At 37.1% G+C, this 13,635-nt stretch overlaps 2 protein-coding genes across 2 annotated transcripts; one reads left to right on the forward strand and one right to left on the reverse strand.

Moving 5' to 3' along the window:
- The first annotated feature begins 1,226 nt into the window (after positions 1-1,226).
- On the forward strand, positions 1,227-7,351 carry LOC113783663 (calcium-dependent protein kinase 26). Its single transcript, XM_027329867.1, has 8 exons — positions 1,227-1,473; positions 2,175-3,117; positions 3,318-3,461; positions 3,542-3,694; positions 4,280-4,395; positions 4,862-5,029; positions 5,630-5,854; positions 6,586-7,351. The coding sequence occupies exons 2-8, from the start codon at positions 2,313-2,315 to the stop codon at positions 6,706-6,708; spliced, it is 1,734 nt and encodes a 577-aa protein (XP_027185668.1). The 5' UTR covers positions 1,227-1,473; positions 2,175-2,312; the 3' UTR covers positions 6,709-7,351.
- Positions 7,352-7,581: 230 nt separating this feature from the next.
- LOC113783350 lies at positions 7,582-9,729 on the reverse strand. Its single transcript, XM_027329460.1, has 4 exons — positions 9,289-9,729; positions 8,421-9,127; positions 8,086-8,304; positions 7,582-7,969 (listed from the first exon to the last, which is right to left on the reverse strand). Exons 1-4 carry the CDS (start codon positions 9,533-9,535, stop codon positions 7,922-7,924), a joined length of 1,221 nt encoding a protein of 406 aa, XP_027185261.1. The 5' UTR covers positions 9,536-9,729; the 3' UTR covers positions 7,582-7,921.
- Between the last annotated feature and the right edge of the window lie 3,906 nt (positions 9,730-13,635).

The following is a 13,635-nucleotide window of genomic DNA, read 5'->3' on the forward strand; positions in this document are numbered from 1 at the left end:
TTGACAATTTCACTTAGCTCCCTCGAGATTTTAGAAATTACGCATACCTCTCTAGTCATTTAAAATGACAATATTACCCTTAAATATTTTAATGAAATGACTCCCTTATTGGTGTGTTCATATTTAGACTGATTTTTAAAATTATATTGTTTTCATTCTTTTTCCTTCTTATTCTTCTTTTGTTTAAATTTTTTGCCAATAAAGTTGTAGAATTACTACTGTTACCTCTAGTTTCATTTGTAACCGAATGCAGAACTAGTGATTTTTTTGATGAGTTAACTTTATACGTAATCCAATGTTTTTGCTAATCTTTGTTTCTTATTTTTTGGTATTAAAATTAATAATAAATTAAAAAGAAATGGTCCAAAATCATTGCTAAATTATGATAATCCTACTATTTGAAAAATTCATAAACTCTAAAATGAATTATTTCAACATTTTCTTTTCTATATTATAAATTTAAATTCATAATAAAATACCATTAAAATTATCCCATGATAGTAATAAAATTATTATTATATTTGTTTATCAAATAGTAGACAAGAACATAAAAAATTTGGCACACTTTTCCTTATAATAATACTAGATAATCTTATAATTGTATGTGAAAGTAAATTAAAACTCATTACACAAGGGTACTTTTGAGTAATCATTTAAAAATTTGATCGGGTCAATATTATTTTAAGATTTTGTTACTAAAACTATCAAATTAAGGGAGTTAGATGTAATTTTTAAAATCTCAGGAGAGCTCAGTGACATAAAGGACCGGAAGGGGGAGTGACTTTACAGTTCAAAAATCATCATTCATTTTTGAATTGAATAAACTCAGGCCTAATGAATTCAAACTTTTGTCAACAATTGAATAAAGTTAAGGCCTAATGTAATGAATTCAAACTTTTGGAAACAACTGAGCACCAAATTCATTATCATGACATTAACAATTATCCTAGTCCCACCTTTTTATTGGGTGCCTTTCCAGAAAAAGATTAGGAGTAGTGGTATAAAAGAAGCCATCAATGGAAAAGCAACAAGTTTAATATTGACGGAGGGGTTGTGTGTAGACTAGCAGTATCATCATGTTCTCTTTGCTTGCAAGTAAGTCCCGTTATTTATTTCAACTATATATATATATATTTATGCATATATATATATTTTGACTGACTGAAAGCGAAAAAATAAAACAGGCAATAACAGGTGCACCTTAATGTATAATGGAGTAGTCGAGTAGATTTTTATTATTTGTAGAGTGAGATTTCTCTGCTTGTTTATTTATTATTTTAAAAAAAAGAAGATATGGAGAAAATGATAGGGACTGAAGGATATTAACCATCATCATCGTCGTCGTCCTCCTGATTTTTTCTGGTTCTGATGATGATCGTGATTCAGATTCATACGATCGTCGTCGTAGTTTCCGCTCTCATTCGTGATCCCGCCGGCACATGATACGTCGATCGACCTAAACTTTCCTCAAAGGTCTGTTTGTTTGACTCCTAATCTCTCTCTTTCTCTAATCTGCATATCTTCTATGTCTCGCATCCTTCTCCTTGACTTCTGATAGCTGATTTGTCTGACGTTAGCTCCGGCACAGCTGGTACTTGCTTTAATTAATTCTTCTCTTTTCTCCTTCCGATTTTTTTTTTTTTAATAAGATTGGGAAAATTATATATTAGACCTTTTAGATCTCTTAGCTCTCTTCTCCTGTGCTGGCGTTGGAATTGGGATTCCGCAATCAGCTCAGGTGATATCTTTCGCGCAGAAGTTAAAAGTGTGCGCCATCTTCTGCTTCTCTTTTTTTGTATATTATGAACGTTGAAGCTGGTCCTTTTTGTCGATTTGGAATCTGAAATGTTCTCCTCCTCTTCTTTTGCTTTACGCATTTGCTTTTGCATATTCATCCGATCTCCCATTTCTCGCTTAATTCTTCTTGTCTTATGTCTGCTTCTGTTCCTTCTCTCTCTATCTCTATTTTTTTTCTCCCTACTTATTGTATCGTTTTATATTTTTTCTGTTTCCTTGCTTCTTCTCTCTAAAATTTTCTTTTTTCTTCGTTTGTGTTGTATATTGTGAACAGAACCCCCCAAAAAACACACACACAGAGTAACGGAATGAATTGTTCAACATTTTTCCCGTCACGAATTCGTCCTCATTTTTTGTGATTTACTCGTGTATTACAGTGTCTGTAGTTTGAAGTGAACAACAAACATTTGGATGAGGAGGAGACAGCTAATCTGTTACAGCAGCAGTTAAGAAGTAATAATACCTTTTCTGAGGCTCACAAGTTTGGGTGGGGGTGAGGGTATTCTGATTGTTTCATGGGCAATACATGCCGTGGATCTTTTGGAGGCAAGCATTTTCAGGGCTACGCAACTCCCGAAGACCATTCTAACCCCAAGCGTAACCCTTCCTCCACCTCCACCGCTGCTCACTCTGACCATTCTTCTTCTGACAACTTCTCTCCCACCACCTTAGCGTCTCAACACCTTGTTGCTCAAGAATTGTCCAAGGATCCTCACCACCCAAAACCCCAAAACGAAAACCACAATCATAATTTCGCCCTTGTTAGTCCCAAGAAGGAGACCATCATGAGTCGTGCCAATAACAATCAAGCTTACTATGTATTAGGTCACAGGACTGCTAATATCCGTGACCTTTACATGTTAGGACGTAAACTAGGACAAGGCCAGTTTGGTACCACTTATTTGTGCACCGACGTTTCCACTGGTGTTGAATATGCCTGTAAATCAATCTCCAAGAGGAAGCTAATTTCCAAAGAAGATGTTGAGGATGTTAGGAGGGAGATTCAGATCATGCACCACTTGGCAGGCCAGAAGCATATTGTTACCATTAAGGGAGCTTATGAGGACCCTTTGTATGTTCATATTGTCATGGAGCTATGTGCTGGAGGTGAACTGTTTGACCGTATTATCCAAAGGGGACACTACAGTGAGAGAAAGGCAGCACAATTAACTAAAATTATTGTAGGGGTTGTTGAAGCGTGCCATTCACTTGGGGTGATGCATAGAGATCTAAAGCCAGAGAATTTCTTGTTGATTAACAAGGATGATGATTTCTCTCTCAAAGCCATTGATTTTGGACTCTCAGTTTTCTTCAAGCCAGGTAAATGAAATCTTGATTTCTAAATCATCCAAAACAAAAGTAGAAGATACAAAATTTTATGAGACATTCTTCCAATTTTGTCCTGCTATCTCCTTTCAGAGTCGATTATTGTATGATAACATTAAAAGTGACCAACCTTGCAGGATGTTTCAAGGCATATGGTCTTTTGACTTTTGTCTATCTTTTGACTTTTGTTTCAGGCCAGGTATTCACTGATGTGGTTGGAAGCCCATATTATGTTGCCCCTGAGGTGCTTCTAAAGCATTATGGTCCCGAAGCAGATGTCTGGACAGCAGGGGTCATTCTATACATTTTGCTTAGTGGTGTTCCACCCTTTTGGGCTGGTATCATTTCCTTCTCCATACTAGACAGTTGTGTTCATTTCTGTACTATATGGTAAAAACTCATGCTACAATTTTTGCAGAAACACAACAAGGGATATTTGATGCGGTTTTGAAGGGACACATTGATTTTGAATCGGACCCCTGGCCATTAATATCTGACAGTGCAAAAGATCTCATCCGGAGGATGTTATGCATGCGACCTTCAGAGCGCTTAACTGCTCATGAAGTTTTATGTAAGTCTGTATTCATGAAGTGTTAGCAGCCAATTTTATTTTATTTTTATTGTCCTATGTGAATGATTCTGTTCACAGTTCTTTTACTTAGTCCAGCATTTTGGTCAATGCAATTACTTTGTAACCAAGACTATTTGTTTGACATGATGAATGTGCATATTCCATTGGATTGCATTAGGTATCAATATTGTCTGCAGTTGGCTTAACTCCCTGTATAGTTTAGTTGATGTAATTGGTTGCCTTCTGTACTAAATATGCTTGATTGAAGAGATTGAAGTATGCGCTTGATGTGTGCACTCTAGATGCTAAAATGTGGCTTCAGGCATTAGATTAATTTTGTCGTGGTTAAGGTTTTTAGCGGTTAACATTCTTTTGAAACATGTGTGGTGCCTTTGGCAAAAAGCTTGCTGTGCCTTTTTCTATATGTTTCATCTACATATATGTGTATTCATACAAATGATAGTGCTAGTAGTATTTTTTGCTGTACCTATTGTACTTCGCGTAACTAACCTTTGGGTGTCTAGTGATAATACAAGTTACTGAAATGTTTATGTGATACTTATGCCTTTACCTTAATGTTGATAGGTCATCCTTGGATATGTGAAAACGGCGTTGCTCCTGATAGAGCTCTAGATCCTGCTGTACTTTCTCGTCTTAAGAATTTTTCTGCAATGAATAAATTGAAGAAGATGGCTTTGCGGGTATGTAGTATATAAACAGCATCTCTTGGACTGTGGCCTTGTAAATGTTTTCTTGCCTACAGTGCAATTTTTGCTTTCTCTGTGCGAAAGGGCCTACCTCAGAAACAATAGCAATTTTTTATTTCTTTCGTGTTACAATCTGTGCATGAATTTTTAAAATAATTCATGTGCAATAAAGTTGTTTCATGATATAGATGTTGACCCAGTAATCTTGCAATGTCAAATGCATTTATTTGTACTTGGAAAATCATTGATTTGTTATCTCAGAGCAGTACAGAACCATATCTTTGCAAGAAACATCATAATGTCCACATAAAAACAAGTTATATTTGTATGACCTGCCAACTGTTAAAAACAGCTTGCAATAGCGCTCCCTCTCTCTCTCTCTCTCTGTTCCCCAGCCATGGTGGGCAACTGTAGAGGCATTCTGGTTAATTTAATCTACATCTGCTTTATTTATTCCCAGGTGATAGCAGAAAGCCTGTCTGAAGAGGAGATTGCTGGCTTAAGAGAGATGTTCAGGGCAATGGATACTGATAACAGTGGTGCGATCACATTTGATGAACTTAAAGCTGGACTGAGAAAATATGGATCTACCTTGAAAGATATAGAAATACGTGACCTCATGGATGCGGTGAGAAGCTGTTCCCCAGCGTGTATTATGTTCTATATCTGTGCTCGACTTGTGGAGTGGACAAATTATTTCATTTCATTGTTCCTTTTTTTATCTGGGATCTTTGCTAGGAACCTGCTGAGATGAAGAAAAAGATTTAACCATACTTAATGATCATAGGAAGTTTCTAATCTGTGCTCTAATGAATTATGAAGCTTGGAATCCATATGTTTTGTTGAATGGTAATATGTATCCTTGTAAGAATCCATGATGTGAGTCATGAAATATGGATTTTGAATGTAGGTTTATAAATTCTTCTTGTGCTTTATGTATTTGTGCAAGTGCAGTCAGCAACACAACTGCTGAAACGTATAGCAAATAATGTAACTTTTTTCTATCCCCTGGTGTAACTTTTAGACCATTATTTGGGAAATTCACGCTTCTTGTGGCCTGGATTCATATTTTTAGCATTTTAAAAACCACTGCAAAATTCGTAGGAAAGCTAACTAGTAATAGTGTATTCCTCATCTATCACTAGTGAACTAATATCTATTATTTGGATTATCGTCATGCTAGTATATGCTCACACTGAATATTAAAAAAGAAATCTCTACTTTGCAGGCTGATGTGGATAACAGTGGGACCATCGACTATGGAGAATTTATTGCAGCAACAATTCACCTTAACAAATTAGAACGCGAGGAACATCTCATGGCAGCCTTTCAATATTTTGATAAGGATGGAAGTGGTTATATTACAGTTGATGAACTCCAGCAAGCTTGTGCCGAACATAATATGACAGATGTTTTCCTTGAAGATATTATCAGAGAAGTTGATCAAGATAATGTAAGTTTGATACTTGGGGAGAGAATGTGGATCTCATTGTTCAGTTTATAAATTGCTTGTAGTTTAGAACTAAGGTGCTAACAGTGTTAGTTATTCATTTAAAGTTACCTTCCACAGTTGGCTATGCTAATCTTTGACTAACTTGTAACAAGTTTACATCTTGGACACACAAGTTTGGCACTCCTGGCATCTCTAGTGTCATGTGGAGAATGACTGGTGGAATTATGAAGCCTTTTGTTCAACAAAATCTTTCCCTCTTGTCTCCATTCTCTTCCTTACTGGCAAGAGCAATATGATTAGTTAAGCGAGAGACATTCATGCTATGTTTGGTAGAGAAGGAAGAAAATTTGACAGATGAAAAAAAGGATGAATTTATGTTGCTGGTAGCACCATTACTTTCCCTTAACTTATTCGTATGGAAATTATTTTGTTGTTCCTAGGGTATATAAGTATTTAGTATGTACATGGCAAGATAATCGAGGTCAAAAGTGAATAAGCATTTGAGCCTGCCTTCCTTCCATCTTCTTCCCCCAGTGAGATAAATCCCAGAAATTTGGGGTATTTAGTTTGATGAGCTGGGCCCCTCCCTTCCCCATTTTGTAAGAATTACCAACGTAATCTCTCCTGTCAGTCTAATTGTGGTTTAAATAATCTGTTTTTGTCCTTATTCTTCCTTTTTATTTTGTTGTAATATGTACAATTACTGTGCTTAAGCTTGTATACAATTTCAGGATGGAAGGATTGATTATGGGGAATTTGTTGCTATGATGCAAAAAGGCAATGCAGGCATTGGAAGACGAACAATGCGAAACAGTCTCAATATTAGCATGAGAGATGCTGCAGGAGCTCCTTGATCATTAGTTACTATAGTCAGACACCTCATTCATTACTTCTAGTCAAACTTGTGTCTTTGCAGTGTCCTATTCTCTACTGTTATGGAAGAACGAAAGATCAGGAAGCTGTAAGGGCATCCTTGGTAGTCAATGTAATTATACAGGTAGATCATAGGACACTTGCCCGCAATTCTGTTTTTGAGCAATTACATCTGTTGTTTGTTCTAATATTCTCCTTATGCGAGCCAAGGAGGTAAAGATGTTGAGCTCAATGTGTAAAGTCTTGATCCACTGCTTGATCGCGCAGCGTGAGATTTGGATTGTCAAAGATGAAGTCTGGAGCTTGATCCTTGTTGCCCCGCCATGATGCAACTGTTGATCTGGGGAGAATGTTGTAAGCATGGGAGATACTTTGGTTATTGGGCTAGTTCAGCTGCTTTCCGCTGCTAATTTATGCCGGTGTACTGAAGGGGGAAAAATAAAAACTTTGTGCTTATTCTTCTTCGAGGAGGTTGATGTGCAGACCTCTTATCTAGATTTGTTTTTTCCCATTTTTTAGATTATGTACTTGGCTTGGTTTTGTAATCGACAGAAATGGCTCCAAACTCTGAAAATTTTTCTTCTAGTTTTCTCAATTCCAATTTTGAGGTGTGTTGTTTTCGTAGATGTTTTTGTGCTTCACATGGACAGCAATAGAACGGGGAGCTTTTTCCACTCTCAGAATCGAATAAAATAAGCGTGGAATCTATAAATGCGTAACAAGTTCTACTCACGTGTTAATTGATGAAGAAAAATTAGTGGGAGTGTTTGGATAAAGTATTATTTGAAATAGTTATTATAATATTTTTTATGATGTAATGTATGTGAGATAAAAAATTAGTTAGAAATATAAAATAATAAATTGAAAAATATATTTAGGGTGCAAGAATAATATAGACAGTGAAGAAGTACCAGAAGCTGTTTACACGGAGAAGAATAATATACTGCGACGGGCAAGAAGGAATGCCGTTTACGCGACACGGAGACCTGATGGTTGACACTGGATGATGTTGTAGTATGACCGTACCAGAAGCTGAACCAGTTCTGCCCTGCGCGCATGGTAAGAATAACAAAGGCGCAAGTGAACCGTAATGTATTTTTCCTATTATGTCTAATTGAAGACGGATGCTTCAATTCGGAGGGCTTTTCTTTTTTTCTTTGACGCTGTGCCAATTAGAGGTTGCAGGTCCTGATGTCAGTTTGTCATCAACTCCTTGGCAGTTTCGCATGCTATTACAACTTCCTACACAAGAAAGAAAGTAAAGAGTATAACTTGCAGGGAGGGGCGGTGCTAATAAGTAATCGGACAAGTACTAGTAAGGATAGGATAAAAGAGGAAATGAAATTACTGGCACTTGCCTTCAACTTTGCATCAGCCGAAAAGGAGCATTTGGAGGTGATTGCGAGTCCCCGGTCCAACAGCCATCCAACTTGGAACCAAGTCTCTCCTTGCTCCTCTTCTTGATTTGACGAACACCAGAGTTGCTTTGGTAGCAGAATGAGGCTACTGCCGTCTCTCGACACCGACAAAGGCACACTGTCATCATCATCCACCACAAGTTCTCGGAAATTCGCCCTCTGACACAGCATAACAGATGCTAATAAGAATGTCATCTGCTTGAAAACTGAAACGAAAGCTACAGACACATACACAGATACCAGCCAGCAAGAGTCAGTAGCAAAATTAATCTAACCTCCTCCTCCGGTTGGAAGGTGGCAGTTGCCGGGAGGCCTTGCCATACGCCTGTGACTTGACAACTGGTCAAGGCAGGAGTAGAAGCAAATGCAGAGTCTCGTATGGCACAACCACCCAGCTGCTCCCCATTTCTGAAGGGACCATACCACTGCTCGCAGAATACCTGGATTCCCTCCAATTGCATCATGTTCATCGGCTCTCCTTGGTCGTCACCATCTTCTGCCGGTGGTTGCTGTTTTATCCGGACAGCCTGAATTATTCGCACCCGGGATTCCCTGTCTCGAGGGTGAATCAGGCAATGCTCCAACTCCAGCTGCACGAGTGATCCGCCATTCTCCTTGGGCCAAACAGCAACGTAACATCCATTGGATTGATAAGCAAAGGCGGTGGCGGCTGCCGGACTGGCAGCGGCAGCATTAGCAAGAAGAAGATTAATGTTCCTCTCAAGAAGGCTATATGTAGTGGCAGCATCAGCTTCGCAGCCAACGGTGGGAAGTAGCCTGATCAACTTGTACGTGAGTTGAAAATGAGTTGGGTGAGCCAGAGTGGGGCACTGAGTTTGCCAGTCGAAAACCTTCACCTCCCAGTCCCTGTAGGCTTGGGGGACTACTGATTCGGGCAATTCCATGGGTTCCCCATCCTTGCTAAAGTCTGCTCCATATCCATCCCATTCGCCGGAAACCTTCTCCGCAAATTCTGCCCAACCTGAAGAATTTGGTCCCAAATAGCAGTACAAGTTTTGTTTTTCGCATCAGATGCTACTACTGCCAGTAGTATTATTAATTGAGATGGCCTGGAAACAGATCCTTCAAAAAGTTCAGAAGTGTGCGCGTGTGTGTGTATTAAAAGAAAAGGGAAGCACTCACTGGTGGATGTTGAGGGGTGAACATAGTGAGACTGGGGTGTTTCCTCCGTGATGGCGGTCTTGGCATTTGCAGGCACAGCGAAGAATTTGACGCGTGGAAATCTACAGGTGGCGTTGGAGGAGTGATGCCTGCGGTGGATAAAAAGGGTCTGACGAAGATTTGGGGAAGAAGAGGGGCAATTTTTGAGAGAAGCATTGAATGCTATGCGGAGGTGCCGGAAGACAGCTGTGTTAGCGCCTAAAGCCATACCATAACAAAGGTAGCGGTAGTTCTAGTAGTACTATGTACACCGGCCGCAGCCCAGAGCAGCTAAGTCACACCAAGTCCGGTATCTCCACTCCAATCTCGGAAGCACTCTCCATCACCGTCCAACCATTTCCGACCACTAACAGTAACCAGACGCAAGAAGATAAAAGGAGAATCCGTCACTATTTTCTTCTGTTCCCGTTTTTAATTTAAAAAAATAATAATAGTGTACCACTTTTTTTCTTTATATATAATATATATATACTGTGGTGGCGGTGAATATGAGATAAAAAGTGATAATTAAAATATAATAAAATTAATATATTTACAATGCAAGTTAAATAATATTTAAAAGAAAAAATTCCTATCCAATATTTACAATAATGCTTTCCTATTTTTCTTCACTTAATTTACCTTAATTTTGTTTGCGCGAAACCCTTAGGGTACGTTTGGTTCCCACAGAATTGGAGTGTAGAATTGGAATTGGAGCTCCAATTTCAATTCTTGTGTTTGAATACTATCTTTTATGTAGAATTAGAATCGAATTGCAATTCCAAATCGATCGAATTCCATGGTTCCAATTCTTTGGCTGGACCAAAGAATTCCAATTCTAATTCCACGACTGAACTCCTCAATCGGGTCAACACGCGGGTCTTGTACGGGCAAAATCTAAAAAATGGGTCAACTATAAAAGTGATGGAAAAAACTCAAACATCTCTTCTCTTTCCATTCAATCGCCATATCTAATGCTCCTGCCGCCGCCTCCTTCACTTGTGCTGCCTTCACCCATCACTAAAGGCTTGAACTGAGGCGATGAAGAAGAGAGAAGAGAGGAGTGGCGCAGGCCAACGTAAGACAGGACCTGAGTCAGCGACGACGTGCCTCTGATGATCTGAACGAAGATCTGGAAGAAGAAAGCCAGCCAGTTTAATAGTGCTCTCCAAACTTGTATAGTCTTCGGCGCGTAGACGTCGGCGGATTGAGCCAGCTCCGCCATCATACAAGGCTTTTGAGTTTTGGCTCACTGATTTTTGTTCTTTTATAGTTAGTATCTTAATTTTCCAGTTAAGTAGGAGTTTATGTATGGGTCTTATAAGAAGTGTGGTGAGGAGTTTTGGGAATTCAGTCCATAATTTTCAGTGGTGGCGTAGGTGCCGACGGAGTTGTGGTCAAGGTGGTGCCTCGACGAAGTGGTTGTGGTGTTGATTGAGAGAGAGAAAAGGAAACAAAGAAAGGGAAAATGGGAGAGTTAATGACACGCGTTTGGGGAGGGTGTCTTGGGGGGATGAAAAAGGAAAAGGAACTTGGACGTTTCAGTTCTATACTAGTAGTAGTTGATTCATTTTACCACTACTTTTCTTGATTCTTTTAAAATTTTCTTTCTTTTCCGTTCTTCAACTGTAAATTTCGGGGTTTTGGCTGATATTTTGCCAAAAAAGAAAGTAATTTGCATTTTTCCTTTAAATTTTTAATAAAAATTAGCTAAATGTAAGAAAAAAAAGAAATTATTATATAAAAAAAGAAAAATTTTATGTAAGCAAATGTTTTATGAAAACAATTCTAATTCCTAATGAATTCGTCTCTCATCCAAACAAAAAATTTGGAATTCCAAATAAATTCCATATCAATTCTATGTATTTTTCAAACGAAAGAATTGCAAGGATTTGGATTTCTAATTCATAGAATTCAAATTCTATAGAATTTCAATTCTAATTCAATTCCAATTCTGTAGAACCAAACGTACCCTTAGTGAACTCCAAATATGTATACTTATCTCTTACAATTACACTTTGCCCCTCTAAATTGTTGATGGGTTAAGATGCACTTATATTTTAATTTTATTCCATTTCTTGTATTCTCTTAGTATATTTATTTCTGAGACTTTTTTTTGAGAAAAAATCTTTATTAAGTCTTAATTAAATATATAAAATATAAAATATAAAATTAAATTAATATAAATAATTTTTTTTAAAAAATAAATAATAAGCGGGTGAGATGGACATCCGTTGGCGTGACTTTATTTAACGGGTACTCAATGATAGGTGAGGCAAATACGGTCACAAAATGACTATTCTATGCGAATTGGGTCAACCAAATCGTGACGGGACCGCCCCTAACGGTGGGAAGCAAAAAGCAGCTGTATATGGGGTGTTCTTTTTTGGGAAAATCGTCCAAAACGTCTCTCACGTTTTGTAAAATAACTTTTTTCGTCCCTCACTTTTAAAAGTGTAATTTTATGTCCCTTACATATTCACATCGGTCAAATTTAGTCCTTAACTAGGTTTCCGATCATTTTTTGGCCGGAATCCATCATGTGCAAGGCACGTGATCATTTTTGAAGGGTAAATTTGTTAAATTATATTTTACATAATCTAATCTATAGTCCTCTACATTTTATAAAATAAATTTTTTCGTCCCTCACATTTTATAAAATAAATTTTTTCATCCCTCACATTTTACAAAATGAATTTCTCCATCCCTCACATTTCAAAAAATGAATTTTTCATTTCTCACTAATTATGTGTGTGAATACATTTTTTTTAAACACATGTATATGTCTATTTGATTTTGCTTAATAATAATAGCATAAGCACATGTATGTAATTGGGCCCAATTTGTGGGCTATCTTCTCTTTTTGTATGATTATGACTAGTATTTACCAATAGATCCTTAATTTGCATATTCTTATTGTATTTTGACCGAAAATAGCTTTTTTGGCCAACTTGACAATGAATGCAAGATTTTTTACTACCTAATACCAGATGAAATCAAATGATCATGTATAATATATGGTATTCGTATTATTAAGTGAAATCAAATAGACACATACATATATTTATGCTATTCGTATTATTAAGCAAAATCAAATAGACATATACATGTGTTTAAACAAAATGTATTCACACACATATTTTTTTTTTAGGGTTTCCCTCACACACATAATTAGTGAGGGATGGAAATATTCATTTTTTGAAATTTGAGAGATGGAGAAATTTATTTTGTGAAATGTGAGAGACGAAAAAAGTCACTTTACAAAATGTGAGGGACATTTTGGACGATTTTCCCTTCTTTTTTCACTTTAGGAAGCGTTGGTCGTGGTCGTCGTCGGCGGCACCTCGCCGCCAAGATATAATAACCACCCCAGTGCTCCGGACGGAGAGGGGAAGGGGGGGAATGCTGAATAATTGGGTAATAGAGCCATGTGCTTTTGTCACCACAATAGTACTAAATTATTTGTTGGGCGCCCCGCCTTCTCCTCATAGGTTAGTTATAATACTATATGTTATTTGTCGGGCACCCCGCCTTCGCCTATTTGGTTTTAGCTAATCCAACAGAAGTTTGGAGGATACAAGAGATTTGCATCACCGTCACGAGCATTAGTGGGGGGCACCGACACAACCGTCTCGCGGCCACCCCCAAGTCTTAAGTCGCCCCATAGTAGTAGTAGTTACTAGAGTTTTTTTTGCCAAAATAACACTTTTTTTAAAAAATATTTCTAATGTGATTCACTTTCAAATTTTATTCCCAAATCGATATTATTGTTGACACCTAATTACCCTGATTGCCATGAAGAATAACAAGAAAGGAAAGCTTTAATCTAGTTTATTATAGTTTCCAATAAAAACTAAAAATTTAAACTATTTTATTATAGAGGCACAAGAAAGTTGCATAACTTTGATAATTTCCTTATAATTATTTAAAATAAAATTTACCATTATTGACCTTGCTATTATTGCTCTCTGCAATTTTTTTTTTAAATGTATCCAACTTATTACATATATTTTTTCAAAAATAAACTTGCAAAATACAAAAAATTGCAATGAACATTATAAGCAATAACAAGAAAAAGTTACAAAACTTCAAGGCTATCATATTTGTTTATGTTATGCTTCCTACTCCTTAAAAAGAACTTTTACAAAAAGTAATCAAACTATTGCAATTAAGATAATGCTAAAGTTTCTCATAAGTAACACAAGCCATTAATTGATGTTGAATAAATGTGCAAAAATACTTTAAATATACGAGATTATTTGATTATGTGATAGAGAGGTACTACAAATGAACATGCTTATATTGAGTATGAATTTATGTTGCTACGTA

Source organism: Coffea eugenioides, chromosome 9 (genome assembly GCF_003713205.1).
Source record: "Coffea eugenioides isolate CCC68of chromosome 9, Ceug_1.0, whole genome shotgun sequence".
NCBI classification, from domain to species: Eukaryota; Viridiplantae; Streptophyta; class Magnoliopsida; order Gentianales; family Rubiaceae; genus Coffea; species Coffea eugenioides.